A 19,019-nucleotide genomic window follows, 5' to 3' on the forward strand; every position below is an offset into this window, starting at 1 on the left:
GAAAGGTCAGTGTTGTATATTTGCATGTACTCGTAAAAAGTCACATTTGTAAATAAAAGTTGTACAGAAAGGCAACGAAATGACGTTTGCTCCGCAGGAATGTGTGCACAAAAGTGCATTGCTTACTTTGAATGCTCAGACTTTGTCTGCCAGGCTAAATTATTTAAGCCACAAACAATGGTTGTGAACCGGCTGTGAATGGGTGGGGGATGGGACTGCTATGGTAAGAGGTGTAGTTCCCATGGGAGCAATACATGCTTGTTATGTAGCCTAACCAGTTGCAATAAGTCTAAGCAGATGTGGTGAAATATTGAACTAAAGTGAAACACTGCATAGTACTGTAAACATGTCATGGTTATTTAAAAAAAATTATATTTTTCACATATGGTGAAATAAAAATGTTGTATACTGTTAATCAAAATAATAGTTTTAAGTTAGAAAAAAAATCAAATTATTTGGGCAAGCAGTTGTAAGCTATGGGTGTGCTATGGGAATGCTTTTCAATTGATCACATTTCCAGTTGACGGTGATTGCCTTCAAAATAAAAGTTTCATACGAATCGCTTGACATTTATTCTTGCTAAAAGAAAATAATAATGAAATGATTAAAAGAAAGAAAATCTTGTAAAAATATATAATGATTGATTTTCGATGCACGGAATATGTAAAAGTATAGCATAAAGCTTATTTTAAGGGATTTTGTATGCAGTTTAAAGGTGTTTCTTTTATTGTGGAAAATTAAGCCGGAAGTGTTGATTCCGTTGCTGCTTTCGGAACACAGTACAGCGCGCACCACCCGCTACTGCACACACAGTACTAAGCGCTGCAACGAATGGAGGCGAACGGGTGGGAGAGACATCAGCAAGGAATTGTTTCGCTGTCGAAATAGCTTTCCCTCGGATTTCAACCTGAGGACATTTCAGTCGGGTGAAGAAAAACTGAGTTGTTGCTGTTTGTTTTTTTTTAAGAAAAGTCGAATCGCTTTCCCTTTCCCCCTGAAGAGCTCGATTGCCAGTCATTTAAAAAAAAGGGCGTGTGTACGGGGTGAAGGCAGCATTAACCAATTAATGTGGGTATATATGATATTTTAGACATTCTTTGACACCAGCTGGGTCTAAAGGACACAGTCGAGGATGGGATGCACACTGAGTACCGAGGACAAGGCTGCGGTGGAGCGCAGTAAAATGATCGACAGAAATCTGCGGGACGACGGGGAGAAGGCAGCCAGGGAGGTCAAGCTTCTGCTGCTCGGTAAGGAAGATTGGGGTGGAGGGGGGCGGTGAACGAACTTCGCTGTGTGTTCGCCCGCAGAACTGCTAGTTCAAAGGATACGGTTGGGAACACACCCTGCTGTGAAACCCACGTTAACCACCCTGGTTAATGGTCAGTGTTGGGGTTGTGTTAGATTACATTAGTTGTGAAGTGTTGCTGAGTTTCCGCATCGCTAGCTTACACCCCTCCTCCTTGCTAGCTACAGTTAAGCGTCCAATCTTCTCACTTGTAACACAACCTGTCCTTTTAAAAGGAAAAACGACACCAGTGTGGCCGAAATACCAGTGATGTCATTTTGCGTTTATTTGGCTTTTTAAGGGGTTAGTTTTGTAGTTTGGTTACACATGCATGGCAGATTTTTCTTTCTTTGTTTTGCCAGCTGTTGGCGTTAATTCTTTCAGCCCGTCTCCGTGGAGAATTTATTGACTAAATCCTTTCAACAATGGCACATTTCCTCTCGTCTGGTCCGGTTCAGTGCAGTGAAAATAGGCCTTTGGCTCATTAGGGGCCCAGGCCTGAGTCAGAGTGACTGAAAACTGTTTTTTTTTTGTTTTTTTTTGTTTTTTTTACTTAATTCGTTTCAGGACGTTATAGGTTAAATTCCTATTGTTTCCTATTTTATAACACTGTTTCCTTGTTCTCATCTGAAGACGTAAGCAGGCGTGTTGCAAGCAATAGGCACACAGCTTGTGCAACAAATGCAGAAAATTACAGTAATCAAGAGGCCAGAATAAAGGCTGATTCAGTTAGGAGAAGCCACATAAACATTAGCAGAACTCATTTAAACAAAGCTGTAACCGATCAACTTACAACCGAAGTTGTATGAAGTTAGATGCTGATGTAGATATAGTGGCCTCATGCCACTTCTTTGCAGTGATCATTTTTGATTGATCTTCATTTGTGTACCCGAATCCACCTAGTATATGCTGTTGCTGTGTTAAATTGCCACTGACCTCAGAGATGTAATTTAAATGGCACAGCACACCCACTGATAACTATTACACTTCATAATTATGATTTGTTGCGTTTATTTCATGTGTTTTGTCATTTCCTAGCTCCATCTGACAACCCTGCGTGTACCATTATGTGAACGGTTTCCATTTAGTAGCTAGACGTGTGTGTAGATTAAAAGTGTTGCTGAGATGTGGGGAAGCACTGTTTTGCTTGTAAACAAAGACCACAGGTGAAAAACTTTTCCATCAACCCTTTTTAGGTGGCTCACTTTGGGAAGTGTTGACATGCACACATGTGGTATGTGGGTTAGCAGGACACAAAGTCTGAGGGAAATGCCAGTAGCAGGCAAATACCTAACAGAAGGCACACACAATTCAGAAGCAGATTTTCTACCATTACTTTTAATTTTTGAATGAAGATGTGTGTGTGTGTGTGTGTGTGTGTGTGTGTGTGTGTGTGTGTGTGTGTGTGTGTGTGTGTGTGTAAAACTTGATGGGACACAATTGGCTTTTACTAGGGTATGGTTTTGTTTGTACAAGTAGGTGCATATTTTCCCATTACAGATCAGTTGCATTCCTTCGGTGTTTGGAGGCCAGATGGGGCTTGCTGAGTAAAAGCAAGCAAGTAAGGTCAAGTTTCTGCTATGTCGCTGTAGGGAAGAATATTAGTTTTAGTTTAGTTTTTTTTTTATTTTTTTTAAACATGTATCATACACAAAAACATGTGGCACTACTTTTGCACTTCTCAGTTTCTGATAGAATAGGTCGCGTGGCGCCACTCGTGGCTGCTTTGGCTCCATCGCCTGTCATCTGTGTTTGATCCATTCAGTGTGGTAGCCAGGTAACCCGCTCGGCCTCTTCAGGTTCCTGCCTGAAGTGACACACACACACACACAGAGTTTGAGATGCCAGGAGAAAAGAAAAAGAGGACCTGTAAGACGAGAACAGTGCTAATGACGAGAGCATTAAAAATGAAAAAAGCTGCGGTGCGGTGAAGCACGGGGACCCGAGTCGGGCTTTTGAATTGTTTACTTTGCAGAAAAACAGTCACTGAGTAGACTTGAGGCTGGTGATTTGCAAGCCACTCATGAGTATACTTTTCTCTAAACACACCCTGTCAACAGTGTATTCAGGGATGCTGTTGTATACCTCTGGATGCACTCAAAGAACATTAAATCTTTTGTGCAGCTTGTGGTGGTGACCTCAACCCGGTGTCGAGATATTTGTATACAACAGGTGGCCACAGTTTGGCCACAATTTGGTGTGATGACCACCTGGTTTTCAAGCGCTGTCCTAAATGTTAATTACAGGCTCATGGTCTCTCCCTGTCAGCAGCAAAGAATAATTGCCTTGACGTAAAAAAGCAAAACTCAATTTGCATGAAAAAAAAGATTTGAATCTTTGTAGGGCGTCAAGTCCAAACCAGCTGGCAGGCTCAGGTGTCTCTCGCAGAGTGAGGAAATGTGGTCTTTTCTGCGAAACATATTTTTCATTTAGCTCTAGTCTTAATATGGCTCTCATTTTATTTCCATCATCTCCAGGACCCAATTATCCTACTATTCATATCTACATGCTAAAATAGATTACAATCTCCTCAGCCTAATTACTCGTTCTATAGCTGTCGCGCAACTGTGGGAAGATTTTATTAATAAACCTCGGGCTTTTTCTGACTCGTGTCATCGGTCTCTCTTTCAATTTTTCCCCCCGTGTTTTTGTTCTTTTACTAATTATAAAACCAGTTTTGCAAGATGGCTTGAAGATGGCCCCCATCTCACAGTAAACAGAGATGACAAAGTAGTTAAATAACTCTTTTATTGCTGTAAGCACATTAGACATCGAATGGGTCAGTCTGTGCCAGCGTGCGTGTGGTAAGCAATCTTTTAGTTGTCGATTTTTCTTTTTTGGCAGATCGATCTCTGTGATTTAACGTGGTCGTTTCCCGCGGCGGGTAGCACCTCTCCGAGGCTCCTGGAATCCTTCACAAGTGACTCATACTTAAATCCCCGAAAGGGGGAGAAGGAGGGGAGGGGGGCGGAAAAGAGGAATTGGATAGTGAGTGAGAGGAACATTAAATCATAAAGAGAAAATGACTATAGGAGACTGGGAGAATGTAAAAGAGGAAGAAGCATGCGTGCAGCTGAATAAGAGTGGAAAACTAAAAGAGGGAAGGGTTCCGTGGTGTTGGGCTCCTGCTGCTAATGTGGCATCACTAATGTGTTTAGCACATTGTGCCAAACTTCATAAGCTCTCCTTGAGCCCCTGAACTGCTTAAACCCCATGACCCACACAAATTTATCTTCATGCCATCGATCCGAGCCCAAAGCCAGCACGAATGAAGAGAATTTTTACTAACTGCAATTTTGGTTTGCATGTATCGCATTACTCATTCTCCACAACATTTATCAGCAACATATGGTTAATCTATAAATGAGACAGCCCGGCCACGGCAGCCGTTTTAATCACATTCTTCTAAAATATCCTCCCCATCTCCCTACTTGAGGAAAGGACCAACTAGGGTCCAGGAGGGAAGATGTGTTTGCGGTCAGTAGATAGAAACGGCTCTGTTCTCAGTGGAAGAAGTGGAGAGGGGGGGAAGAAAACCACAATTTTCACTGCAAGGGTTTGCTCGAATTTTCCTAAAATAGTTTGAACCACTAGAAACAGAAACCAGCTGCTCCAGTGGTTCTGACTCTAGCTGTTTTAGGGTGGGTGTATCAAAGCTGTGGGCGTGTAACATGACTCTGCATGAAGAGCGATAGGTCAGGCCCGTGGTTCTAAAGTAACCCTTAAAGGTCTGTGTGTGTGAGTGAAGGAGAGAGCGAGTCGGTTCGACTTTCTCTCTATGTTCCTCAAATAGTGAGACTTTGACGAAAGCCACACCCTGATTATGTCGCTGTTGAGACACCAGGGTCAATTCACTTGTATAAACACGTGGCTTATGTTTCATAGATGTCTTTTTTAAACTTTCTTTGGTGTAATAATAAAGAAAGTTCTTCTCGTGATTTGCACTGAATTTAAGCAACAGTTCGCTCAAGAGTCACTGATAATTTGTCGTCTTGAATATGAAGGAATCCCTCTAAAAGGGTACCGAAATATGGTCATTCTTAATCCCGAATGATCAGTAATTGCTGATTTTAATTAACTGATTCTTCTCAGCTCTGAACTATTTCATGCTTAGTGCAACCTTTCTGTAGGAAAGTACTCCCAGCGACATTGTCAAAATGGGTCTTGGGCAGGCCGAGGGGTGCAACTGTGCCAGCTCACCAGCAAGCCATGCTCAGGCAACAGCGGTTGCACCGTCTGTGCGCAAGTCCTGCAGGGCTTCACACAGCCGAGTGTTTTGGCCTCGGAGCACGGGGAGCTGCCACTGCACCGTCAACCCCCTCAGGGGCGCTCCAGCACCCGAGTGGTGACACGTAATTAAAATAATGTGTCCTCAGGTGAATTTCGTCCAATTATACTGAAGGTGAAGTGCCAGTGCTCTGCCAGCATGCAGCTGTTACTGAAGGAAAGTTCGCAGGAATGCAGTCACAAGCTGTGTATACTGCAATGTGTATATATATATATATATATATATATATATATACACACACACACACACACATGTATTTATTTTGTTTTTATAAATAATGCTGTCTTACTGCATAAGGCAGGCTGGACAAGAAGTGGCACTAAAAAATGCAATATGTCCCTTTTTTCTTCTTCTTCTGCTTCTTCTTCTTCGTCGTTTTGTTTTTGCAATCACAAAGAAAGTGGAACTAGATTAAGTGGGTGATTTATTATGCAAGAGCACACCATGTTGTCCCTGCTGACTCCATCACGAGGTAAAAGATAGTGGTAGATTTCATGATATGATTCCACTTCCTCTTATTCTGTTTCTAGGGCTGACAGAGAGGAGCTGTGGGTGTTTACTTGGAGGAATGGCCACGCTTTAGTGGTTAGGAACACCTTCCCTACTGGCAGAGGAGTGTTACGTCAACAAGAAGTGGCCAATTGCTTCACTATATATATGTAATATGAGGACATTGATTGTGCATTAGCAGTTCTGATGTAGTTTATGGTAATACCCATTAGAGCACGCAAGTCTAATGAATGTGGTTTGTAAAGATATCGTATATGGGCTTTTATCGGTGAAAGAGAAATATCAGTAAAAGGGCGCACCCACTGGACTGGTGTGGTAGAGGAAAGGGAGCAGAAGGATGTGTTATAGGTAGTGGACTTGCAGTCAAAACCCACATGTGACCCACACAGAGCCACATGGTCTCTTCAGGTGACTGTGGCTCAGAAATAACGAGAGGAGTCATCATGACACTGTGAGGTTTTCGAGATCCACAAAAGCCATGCCGACGGTTGCATTCTCTTCATGAGCACCCGCTACTCCACCACTAGTATTGTCTCATCAATCAAGGAAACTGACGTCAATCTGATTAGTGGTCAGCGCCTAGTGTCTTGCCATCCTGAAAAGGCACCTCACTGCTGCTGTCAATAATTCCTTATCATTAGTTATGCGCCCACGGCCTTCATACCAAGTGAACAAAATGCTGATAGAAATCCCAGGCGAGCATTCAGCTTACAGAGCAACAGATTCAGTCCCATTTTTGGGGATTTAAGAATCAGGGTATTAGAGGCTGTAACTGCCCGGAGCTGAGAGAGAATCTTTAACCTAAACGCTAAAGTCATGCACAGACCTCAAAGCGCACTCATACAATCACAGTGTTGTTTAGGAGTTGTCCTTTGGTTGACGTGATCGTGTATCAGATTGCGTTTTCACGGTTTCCCGTCATGCTGTTTGGTCGCACTGAATCCTCGTGTAAAGGCATAGACTTTCGTGGGCTGGTTAATATAAGGGTTGGTTTCAGATATATTCAAGTAAAGTCCACTTTTGTATTTATTTATTTATGTTTTGTCTTTTCCAGGTGCTGGCGAATCAGGGAAAAGCACAATTGTCAAGCAGATGAAGTGAGTACATTTCTCTCCTGTACTGAACGAGCAAAATGAACTCCATTCTCGCTTCTATTTTTTCTTCTTCCACTGGCTTCTCTGATGAGATGCACAACTGACACCACACTAGATTACACACTGGAAGAGTATTCATTTTCCTCAGCTAAACAGTGTCAAACACCCATCATAGTCTCTATGGGTGGTAATACGCCCTGCAAGTTGCAGTACAAACAGGTGTCATGCATAATGGTCATGGAAACAACACAGCAGCATACATCAGTGCGTGCGTGCGTGCGTGCGTGCGAATGTCCTGCATATGAAATACATTTTTGATAAATGTTTATGGCTGCATCGTCAATCACCAGCCATCCACATCTCAGAAGCACAATATATTTGTACAGTTTTTTTGGGGGTTTTTTTTTTTTGTTTTTGTTTTTTTACAGCACCTGTCCTACTGTAATATTACTTTATTTGTTATTGACAAGCAAGAGATCATCATTCAGTCCCCAGACAGATTTAAACAGTGATTTAAGGAAAGTGTTTACATTATGTTTAGTGTAGTGTTAATAGAGCTGAATTGTGTGTTTGTAGCTGGTCTAAAGAAATTCAGTTAAAAGACAAAATGAATAATTACATCATCTGATAAGTAAAGCTGGAACAGTTCAAATAACTGGCTGAAGGCTCTTTAGTCATTTGATTAGTTAAATTAAAGCCTTCTAGGAGCAAGTCTTGCCACTGAAGCATTCTTTGTAATCCAACCAGGCAGTTATTTTGAAGCCAGCGTCAGTTTCAGTCAGTCCCAATGTGATCGGCGTCTCTGTCTCCCCCAACCTGCACTCTTTAACAAAGATCATGCTAACGATACAGTCAGAATATAATATCTAAACTATAATGAGTAGATGTGACCACCATCACGCAGTTAAGGATGTTATGAACCTTTTCTGTGCTTAGACGTCAATGCTGTAATACCATTGGTTTGTATTTTTCATGGTTCAGCAACCACCATTCTTCTCTGGGTTTTGTTCGAGGTTCAGCTCCAATTTGTGAGGGTTTGGTGGGTTAATCTGCAAAACCAAAAAAATGCTTTAGGAAATGACGATTATCATTTTTAACGATTTTCTATTATTTTATAGACAAAATGATGATAATAATAAAATGATATTTAAGAAAATAAAAGGCAGATTAATCTTTCTGCTTGTGGCTTACATCTGCACTATCATGTTTTTAAGCACTTCAAAAACAGACCAAAACACTGGAGCCACCTGATTCCAGTGGGTGACGTGTTTCAGTGAAAATGGGCACTTTAAGTTAACCAACATTAAAAGAGCTCCCATCTTCAGGAGCAAAAGATGGACTCAGGGCTGAAAGCCAGCGATGGTGTAAGGAAGATGGAATTTGCCGAAAGACTGACTGACGCATTGTTGGTTTGGGGCTTTTAGGTGGCTTTGCAGACTGCCAGAAGTATGGCATAAAGCCTTTCCTTCTGAGCAGCAAAACCAAAGCTCTATTCAGAATTTTTGTGTGAAATAAACTGAAAGAACTTCAAGATATTATTTTTACGTAGCATGAATTCAGCTGATGCTTTTGTCTAGTAACCAACACTGAGTGCAACTATAAGAGGGTGAATAAAAGCTTCTTTTCCCTGGATAATAATTCCTGCAGCCAGAAATGAGGAGCAAAGAGTTCAGGGCCACTGTGGCCAGGCAGTATTTGTGCAGATGGGGATTTTTTTTTTTAAGCGATACTAAATTTGAGCTAAAGAGGAAGAAGGATTTCTAAAAATGATTAAAAAAAAATTGTACATCATTCAGCAGGAAGAATTGGTTAGGCCCACTGCTAACCAGTACCCCCCCCCCCCCCCCCCCCCCCCCCCTTCTCTACAGGATCATCCATGAGGCAGGCTACTCAGAAGAGGAATGCAAGCAGTACAAGGCTGTGGTCTACAGCAACACTATCCAGTCCATAATCGCCATCATCAGAGCCATGGGGCGCCTCAAGATCGACTTCGGTGACCCAGCAAGAGCTGTGAGTAGAGAGAAGATTGTAATTTGGTCTGTTTAGAGTAGAAACCCAAAGTAAATTTGTGGTGTTGGGGAAACAAGCAGGTAGTTACATTAAGTGATCACTGTCAATAGGAACAATAGTCTGCTTACACGCCCTTCAACATAACATTATAAAAATAGTAGGGTCATTTATTTGGGTCTTTTAATTTGTAGCTTTCCCTGCGATGTATTTAAAATGTGACTGGTGTTTTAGCTTGATAGCTCATGTGAATCACAATGGTGGTGTAATGACTGAGATGGCTGATTTATGATATTGACACCACCCCGACTCCTCTCTCAGGATGATGCACGGCAACTGTTTGTGCTGGCGGGCTCAGCAGAGGAAGGCTTCATGACAGCTGAGCTGGCCGGTGTCATCAAGCGACTCTGGAAGGACGGAGGTGTTCAAGCCTGCTTCAGCCGCTCCCGCGAATATCAGCTCAACGACTCGGCAGCATAGTGAGTCACGCAGTCCAACACATAAGCAACCACGTTAATAATCGCCGGGTTCACCACAGCCGTGAGTCATCGGCAGAAAAGACGGGCGATGACAAAGTCTTTCACGTCAGATGACCAGGAGCCCAAAATGAGCGCGTTTCCACTGTAAACACAGAAGCCAGACACACGCTGCCCCAACCTTCAACCATACTCAGAGAGCTACTTGTATGGCTGATGTGTCTGGACTTTTAATCTGTCAATATTTACTTTCCTCTACCGTGCCTGAAGAGCGATGGCTGCAAAGACTATTTAATCTTTGACCTTCTCCTTCAGCACAGGAACATTTAGCACATGCTTAAAGATTTTAAAAACTCAGTAAAAAAAAAAAAAAGAAATTTCTGTAGCTGAACATGTCTTTACTAGTTGGAACCTAGCATATATTGCCCCTGGCACTTCAACAAATTCTATCACAAGGCAGCTTTTTTTTTTTCCTTTTATTATTTTTCAGGGTTGGAAAGCCATCTACCTTGTTTTGCTTCTATAGAGCAAACATCAGCAGTTATATTGCAGCAGTTGTCCATTTTCTAATTAGTTCCGCTTATCCTGCTGTCCAGGGGCTTTTCTGAATTATTTTTTTTTCACTCCACATAATATCCTGCAGGACAAACAGCAGGCTTGTCTGCATGAAATTGAGATTACTTTGCTTCTGCTAACAACTACAGGTTACTAATCCCCCCTCCTTCCTTTTAAATTATCACCAGTAACCTTGAGGTATCAACTTAAAACGTAATGCATCCAAAGTGTGTTTAGTTTGTCTAATATACTTAACGGTATTGCATATTTTAAAAGATTAAAAATATTTCTACTCTGTTTGCAAAATGTTCTATCTTCATACATGTGTTGCAGCACTACAGTCGGCAGAGAATGTTGTTTTTGTTTGCACTGATGTCCAAGAATTTTGTCGAGAAAGCAAAAACCTACTCGAAGTGATAAAGAATAAATAGAATTCCACCCTTCTATTTTCAGTACACAGCTATTCCCATACAAGGTAATGAGAGTCTATCCCAGCAGGTACTTTATTTGACAAAATGTGGGACAGCACCCTGGACAGATGGCTGGTTTATTACAGGGCTAATGCACAGAGACAATCGCACTCACACGTAGGGAGTTTCCAATTCAGCTGCAAGTTGTTAGGACTGTAGGAGGGATCAAAGCACATAGAAGGGAACCCCGCAACCAGCGAAAACAATGTACACTCCCCACTGAAAAAGAGCAGGACTTAGATTAAAACCAAGGTCCTGTTTGCTGTGAGGCAACAGCTCTAACCACAAAACCACTGTTAAATTTAGACACAATGGCAAATGCTCTATACTGTCACTAGCTTCCTCTTTTTTTGTTGTTGTTGTTTTGTCTCTACTGAAAAACTGAATTCAAATGTGTAAAACAGGGCTGTATTGAAATGTGTACATAAAATGACTAGTTTTACGACCAGAATATAGAATCTAACCTGGTTTTCACCTCCCTGCACTGGGAGCAGAGACAGGTGACCTTGATCCATTTTCTCCAACCCTCCCCTCCTCATGTCCTTTTCTTTATGTCCTTCTCTCAGCTACTTGAACGATTTGGACAGGATATCCCAGGCCACCTACATCCCAACTCAGCAGGATGTCCTGAGGACCCGAGTGAAAACCACGGGCATTGTTGAGACGCACTTCACATTTAAGGACCTGCACTTCAAGTGAGAATTTTGTTGTAACAACTGGCTCAGAGTGTTTTACAAGATGTCTTAATTAGTTTTCCTTCCTGTTACTGACTCATTCACTCCAAAAGAAATTCCCTTTATGCATTCACAGCTGTAAGTTGTGACACAGTCTGCGAAGGTGTTGCGCACATCAGCGATGACTCAGTTGTCACCCTCTTTTAATGTACACAGACAGGAAGTGAGCGCAGGAGGTTTGGTGATGTCATGATACCAGGAATGTTTTTAGCCAATTCAGCGTCACATCGCTGTAATTAGCTCCATAAAAGCACACTTCACTTACAAAAGCCAAAGTAGATATTGCTTTATGTAATGCGGGAGTTTACAGGTTTTCTCAAGAACAAAGTATTTATTTAGTTTAGGTACTCATCTGGTTGAATTTGCTTCCAATTTAATCTGAACACCAAGTATGGTTTAATTTCCTTTCACAAGCCCGCCTCCTGTTCCATCTTTAAAACTAAAGTATTTCCAGATGGGACTTGTGCAGTTTTATACACCAGTAGGAGCTATTACAGAAGCTAAATGAGGCCTTGAATGGTTCCCTTGGTATTTCTTATTGCACTACAGCTGTGTGTTTTTGTACATCGGTGCACAAGGGTGTCTCACGTAATGTATGCTCAGATTGATTTTCTTAAAAATGTGGAAAAAACTGTAGATATAAAGTGATATCTGTGATGAGCCTTAATTGAAAATCATAGTCCTGTTCACGAATTGAAGTACCTACATTGCCCTCTCAAGTAAAACCAGAAAAGTGCTTTTCTGATAGCCTGTATATGAAAGATGGAAGTAGCCACCATCACATCTGGCTCAAGCTTGGCATTTTGGCTTTAGCTGTCTTTTTGTTTTTTTATTTTTGTTTTGTTTTGTCAGCCAGATGTTACCATAAGGGTATGTCTGTGGAGTTAAATAACACTAGTCTCATGAAGCTAGCTTAGTTAGCAAGTTGAATGTGTAATTCACTGTAATATTGCATGAAAAGGAAACTAGTACGAGTTGCCTGGCTTGGTTATTCTCAATCTCTCTTTGTGTTTATACTTGTTGTATGCCTCAGTGTTTTCTGTAGTAATGTTTTTAAAGTTCATCTTTCATTTATAACCACAAAGTCATTTGTTTTCTGTACTTTTATCACTACTCGCCAGAGTAGTAATTTTTTTTTTTTTTTGTAAACCTCTGGATTTCACAAGCACTATCTCTAATGTAAGCTGTCATGCTGAGGAACATGCTCACACGATCCCACTCCTGTCTTCAACCCAGAATGTTTGATGTAGGAGGTCAGCGGTCTGAGAGGAAGAAGTGGATCCACTGCTTTGAGGGTGTGACGGCCATCATCTTCTGCGTGGCTCTCAGTGATTATGACTTGGTGCTGGCTGAGGATGAAGAGATGGTGAGTGGTTCAGCTGTGTGACTCATGGAACATGACATAATAGCAGGCACTCTATGTTCACACACAGCAGGAACTTTGTCTTTGCGTATTATAATCACAATGGTCATAGAAGTAGAAGCGAAGGATCGGTTCCACTCGTGACATCTTCGTGGATCACTGAGCGAAGCACAAAGACCCATCGTCACTTTCCTTTTTCTCCTCAGAACCGAATGCACGAGAGCATGAAGCTGTTTGACAGCATCTGCAACAACAAGTGGTTCACAGACACCTCCATTATCCTCTTCCTCAATAAGAAGGACCTGTTTGAAGAGAAAATCAAGAAGAGCCCTCTTACCATCTGCTACCCAGAATACGCTGGTGAGTCTGGCAGTAAAAAGCCTTTTTCATCGATTCACATTGTGCTCAGGATACCCTCAGTTGGTGTTGTTATAAAACAAAGTCTTACGGCAGATTTTAAAACTGTTTACTTTCCTGCTAAATACAAAGTTATAGCTAAGAGATAATCTGCCCACCACTCGATCTTTGAATCTCAGTAATCAGTCTTAACCCAAATGTTGTTTTTGTGTAGCATCTATGTGCCAGGCTACTTGTTGGCCACCACCAGTAACCTTCTCAAATTATTGCTTCAACCCAGCATGTTCGTCTACATAAACCTGCCGAATTTTCTTTTCAATCTCTGCTTTTTATACACAATAATTCAAATGCATCCTAATTAGTGGATTATCAAAGCATTATAGCCATTAGGGATGTCCTGATCATGATGTAGGGCCATACCAGCATTTGGCATAACAATTTAGCCATTTATTTCTTCTTCTTTTTTTCATACAAAGGAAGCACACTTAGCAGGATAAAGCCCAGCCATGCTATTCATTTCCTAGCGCCGTACAAAAATTACGCTTTCCCTGTCCCTTCCTTACATGGTAACTTCCCGGGCTACTTCACTTCCACCTCCTCGTCTTTCTCAGGCTCCAACACGTACGAGGAAGCAGCTGCCTACATCCAGTGTCAGTTTGAGGACCTGAACAAGAGGAAGGACACCAAGGAGATTTACACCCACTTCACCTGCGCCACAGATACCAAGAATGTGCAGTTTGTCTTTGACGCTGTTACTGACGTCATTATCAAGAACAACCTGAAAGACTGTGGACTCTTCTGAAGATGACAACCTTTTTTTATTATTATTATTGGTAAGTAAGCCCTCACATGTGGCGCACACGTGTGTCATGGATGAGGGCACATATAAGGAATACAACTGCTTATGTGCTCACCAGGATGGAGTGGGAGTTGAGTAAACCACTGGAGCCTTATTTGAATATCTACATCTTTCCATGATGATTAAAAACTTACTTTTATATAAATATATATATATATGTGTGTGTGTGTGTGTGTGTGTGTGTGTGTGTGTGTGTGTGTGTGTGTGTGTGTGTGTATTTTTGTTTCCAGAATATAAGTATTCAGAGCATAAAGAAGGAAAATAATCCATCATTTAATCAATGATGTGTGCAAATTTGTGCCGTCTTCTTTTCAAAGGCTTGAATTCATTTTCTGCTTAATTTAGATGCATGTGAAACGATAGCGGCAAGGTCGAGGTCTGCAAAGCCTCTCCTTAAACCACCACCCCTCCTCCATCTACTCGTCTTTCATGTTTCTTTATTTCTCCCCTTGTGTCCTCAGGCAGTGGAGCCAGCTTATTGTGCATCTTTAGTGGGGAAGATGAGAAGAATGGGGAAAATCAGTCACGGACCAGTGCTGTACTATATGCCACTTTTAACAGCTTTATTTATGTTTTTCGTCTTGGAACCTTTGGAACTAGCGTTACATTTGTGTAGGATGTTTGTATCATTGTAAAGGCGTCACTGCAAAATTCTTTTCATCTTTTTTGTTTTTCTGTTTTTGAGAAAGATCTTTTTTTTTTTTGCTGTTCCTTCTGCCACTGTCTCTGGAAAATGAAACTTCACTGTTGATGGAAATGCTTCTTTTCTCCCTTCCCCGCAACCAAAAGGGAAGAAAAGGGGTGCAACCTTTGAGTCCAGTTTGTTGGTACTTGTGCCTTCGCATGCCTTTTACTGCGGTCGTAGTACAAATGCTTGTTCTTTTGCCTGCTGAATTGTTCTAGTCATTAAGAGGTAAACTGTTTTCATATGTTAGTGTCTCTGCTATCTTCTGTGTGCACACCACTGAGCTTTCAGGAGGATTTACCTCTAGTTTATAAGGTACATGGGTCTCCATTGTGACCAACATGTAGCCTCCACGGTCCCCTAATTCCCACCCACCCTGACAATGGAAGGCCTCGTCAGCCAATCACACAGTACAATACTGCGATCTATATTGTTACATTTACCCCACAAATATGGGGTCCTGGTTTTTAAACTATCTGTAAAATATCCATTCTTCCCAAACATTCAAAAAATGGTTAGCTGAGGCACTGAGCTTATAATATGCTTAAGTGTTTTAAGTACTAAGACCAGAGTAGGCACATTTTACTGTATATTTTAATGTATTTTTTTGGGGGGGGGGGCTATGGAGAATTTGGTGTTGAGAAGAGAAACTAAATCTCAGAATAGATTATGAAGGTGAGGATGAGGTCTGAAATGTTTTAAAATTCAGGCGCTGTTCTTGGATCCTGGCTAATGATGATTTTTGAGAGTAGAGACACTGCTTGAGGATCCTGGAAACTGTGATGGTCAAGGAAGCCTGGTCTGTTATCATAGATCAGCAATACTTTGGCAAGAGAGTGATGTAAAATGTCATCCTGGATCTGTTCATATAAAGAAACTGCCACAACTGTCAGTGTATGTATGTTCTCCGTGGAAGGAGAATCTTTGTAGACTCATCTCCCTTATTTTGCTAATAAAACCATTTACAAACAATGTGGCTGCTGTATCGTATATAATGACTTTCTTTGACATCTGGGGGCTTTTCTTTTTTTTTTTTTTTTTTTTTTTTCCCTGATGACTAAAGTTTACAGGGTTACTAAAATGATTTAAAAACATCTTTTTTTCTAGTCTACCAAAGGTTACATACATTCATGGGCACGAACGTCATGGTAAGTTGGGGCTTTTTACATGATCAAACAGCATACATCTTTAATTACTGTAAAAAAACAATCAAATGTATACATAAAGGCTCAAATTTAGTCCCTTAGCAATTTGTAACTCAACCACACACTTGGCCGGATGTTGACCACTCTTGGCAGAATTGGTGGAGTTAATTTAAATTGATTTGTTTCTTGCCACAGAGCTTTCTTTCAGTAGGGTTGTTGGGTCTTCAGGAAGGTCATTTCAGATGCTTCCCATTCCAAAAAGAGTTTGGATCTGTGTTTGGGATGATACTACCACCACCATGCTTGACAGGTGGTACTTGGGTTTGAAAGCCTCAGGTTTACTCCTGAAGGCATTTGGCTTGACCCATATGTGCAGCGGCAAATTTCATTGAAGCTTTAGGGTGTCTGTTTTGGAACAGGGACTTTTTCCTTAGTCAGCAAACTCAGTCCATAAAGATCGAAAACTTTATTGTGGACAGTGATGTATTCCTGGTGTTCCAGGAATGAATTGCAGGTTTGAACCTTGGTGGTTCCTGGGTTACTCCTGAACATCCTAATTTCTTCTAATCTTAGGGGAACCATTTGGGTTTTATTTCAGACCTTGGCAAAGTGGTCTGGAATAAAAGTGGTCTGTAGCCAAATAACTCGTATTATTGTGCAGTTGTTGGAAATGATCATCTTGGAACTTGCTGTTTAGAAATGGCTTTAAGACAGTGGTCCCCAACCCCCGGGCCTCGGACCAGTACCGGTCCATGAGTCGTTTGGTACCGGGCCGCGAGAGTTGAGGCTCAGGTGTGAAATGTATGGTTTTCAGGGTTTTTATCGGTTTTCAGCATTATTTTGTTATCGTTTTTATCTTTAACTCTGTTTTCCTGGGTCTTTTCACGTGTGTTATGAATAAATCTTCTTTTTTTCGGTACCGGTACTAGTTTTATTTTGTTGTATTTTTCCGCGACACCTTAAAGGCCGGTCCGTGAAAATATTGTTGGGCATAAACTGGTCCGTGGCGCAAAAAAGATTGCTTTAAGAGACCTTCCACCATGTGGGAAGAACCTGACGTTTCTTGAACTTTCTTGATTGTATTGATCAGTTGTCATACAAACCCTGTTTATACTGAAAAAGAGAATCCACCAGTTTTAGTCAATTATGATCATTTATGAGAAAATTATAGGCCTTTGTCTTGTGAAGTTATATAACACTGTAGAACCACCAGCACCACTTACTAGAAGATAAAGAGTTCAAAGAAATTGTTTCAAAAAATAAATACAAAAACAGTCATGCCCACGATCACTGTATGCAATCTTCTGACCCCAACCTTAGACATCACACTCAAGGACAAAAACCTAAAATGATAAACCAGATAAACCTTATATGTAAAAGTGCTTTTATTCATAATGTATCTAAATTGCAGCAACTCCTTGCTTAGATGATTTTCTCAGTATTTGCTCAGGCATTCATTCTTGGTACTTCACTATTTCTGTAGTCTGACTGGCAGTTGGAATTTTTATGAATGGTAAGCTCGGGACACAAACTATGTGTACATATATATTCTGTGCTTTCCTTATAATGCCTGATACAAACAGCCTCCGTCTAGCACATTTGTTTTGCTCTTTGGCATTGAATGCTGCGCTACTGCAGTAGAATCTAAAGGTAAGGCTTCTTTGAATAAAAATTGATCATGCCCAGATGTTACTACGTGAAACAGGTTGGCGTGTATTTGCTATTATATACATGGTCACTTTGATCTCATTTGCCTATTGACTTTGGTGTTGACTGGAGTGTAAAGCAGCTGTAGGACTGTCTCGACACATTCGTGGCTGTATGCAATTTTCTCTTGCCTAATTTGTATCTAATTTACATTATGGCTTTTTTTTTTAGCCACCATGGCAGGCTGTGAAGCATAGACTGTGTATTAAACATGAAGGTAGCTTCTAGGTCTAAAATGTGAGGCCTTAAACCGTCAAAGTTCTTTGGAATGACTCTTCTGAATACAAACATAAGTATGGCTACTTATGTATTTATGATCTGAATGGCTGAATTACATGACTGACAAGTCTCTACTGTGTTAGCAGGAAGTGATCTTGGTTTCCCAGTCAGATCCAGCTCTTTGTCAAGACATTTAAAAGACAAAGATGGCACTGACCAAAACTTGAGGCTTTAAATTTATAGTCAGCAAACCACAGTGGCTATGGTAGATTTGACTGTGAAACCGTTCACTAGCTAAGGACTTCAGTAGTTAGTCAATGACCATACCCTGGATAATGCTTGTTTCTAAGTATAATTTAAGATGACTGTAATTTACAAAATTGCCTTAATGTTCTGTTAAATGTGACCCCTTGGCTTTCAGGTTAGGAAGGTTTGCTGATATAGAAGGAGGTAGTAACCTGGCACCCTGATCTCCTAATCCCATAATATACACCACTCATCTCCTTTTGAAGAATTATCAACTAAAGAAGAAGCCAGAGGGCCTCTAAGCAGAAAACTTAACGGCAGCAGACTTAACATAACTTGAGTTATGTCCAATAGCTACTGTGTTTTTTTTTTGTTTGTTTGTTGTCCAGTCGCCTTGACTTGTACATGCTGCCTCTGTCTCTATCGCTAGCAATGGGTTTCATGAATTGCTGCTGTCAATTGCACTCTTTTGGAGTGGCATGAGGCAGATGGGGCCACAGCCTGGTGACTCAGGCAGGAGGAAATAGGCCACATGGATGTCCAAAGTTGCCAGCATTTATGGAACGTCCATCTTTGTCTTTTCCGATGTTGCTGCAGGGCTCGGATCATATTCAACGATCCTCAGCATGGCCAAGGGCAAAGGGAGGTGAACCGTGTGTGCTGGGGTTTTATAAGGGACCACAGTGGTCTTTCTTAATCTCTCCATGAGAGAAAATATCTAAGGGCAGGGCACTTATGCAACAGAACTGACTCATCAGCTGCTAAAGATTAAAGATAAATGATTCTAGGCTGGTAGGCCATGTTTAAAAACTATGTCCTACAGGTTATATGCTTTTAGTTAGCCCCAAGTGTTTCTAAATAGTACTCAAAATAGGTATTGGTATTAGCATTAAGTTTATTGTAGTTTTGATTATGTCATAGTTTTATGTTCGTCACATGAATGTGTCTTAAGCTAGCTTAGCTTACTGGATAGAGCAAGTGACCCATATGTTTAATGCAAAGGACGAGGTTCAAAT

General features: G+C 41.1%; 1 protein-coding gene across 1 annotated transcript; it reads left to right on the forward strand.

Moving 5' to 3' along the window:
* Positions 1–783: 783 nt before the first annotated feature.
* Positions 784–15,658, forward strand: gnai1 (guanine nucleotide binding protein (G protein), alpha inhibiting activity polypeptide 1). Its single transcript, XM_085252887.1, has 9 exons — positions 784–1,250; positions 7,141–7,183; positions 9,049–9,190; positions 9,509–9,666; positions 11,255–11,383; positions 12,659–12,788; positions 12,992–13,145; positions 13,754–13,975; positions 14,463–15,658. Exons 1-8 carry the CDS (start codon positions 1,133–1,135, stop codon positions 13,942–13,944), a joined length of 1,065 nt encoding a protein of 354 aa, XP_085109013.1. The 5' UTR covers positions 784–1,132; the 3' UTR covers positions 13,945–13,975; positions 14,463–15,658.
* The last annotated feature ends 3,361 nt before the right edge of the window (positions 15,659–19,019 follow it).

The sequence above is a fragment of the Mchenga conophoros genome, linkage group LG17, assembly GCF_057382185.1.
Source record: "Mchenga conophoros isolate Kocher_MC1m ecotype Shallow Benthic linkage group LG17, M_conophoros_male_GT1.1, whole genome shotgun sequence".
Lineage (NCBI taxonomy): Eukaryota > Metazoa > Chordata > Actinopteri > Cichliformes > Cichlidae > Mchenga > Mchenga conophoros.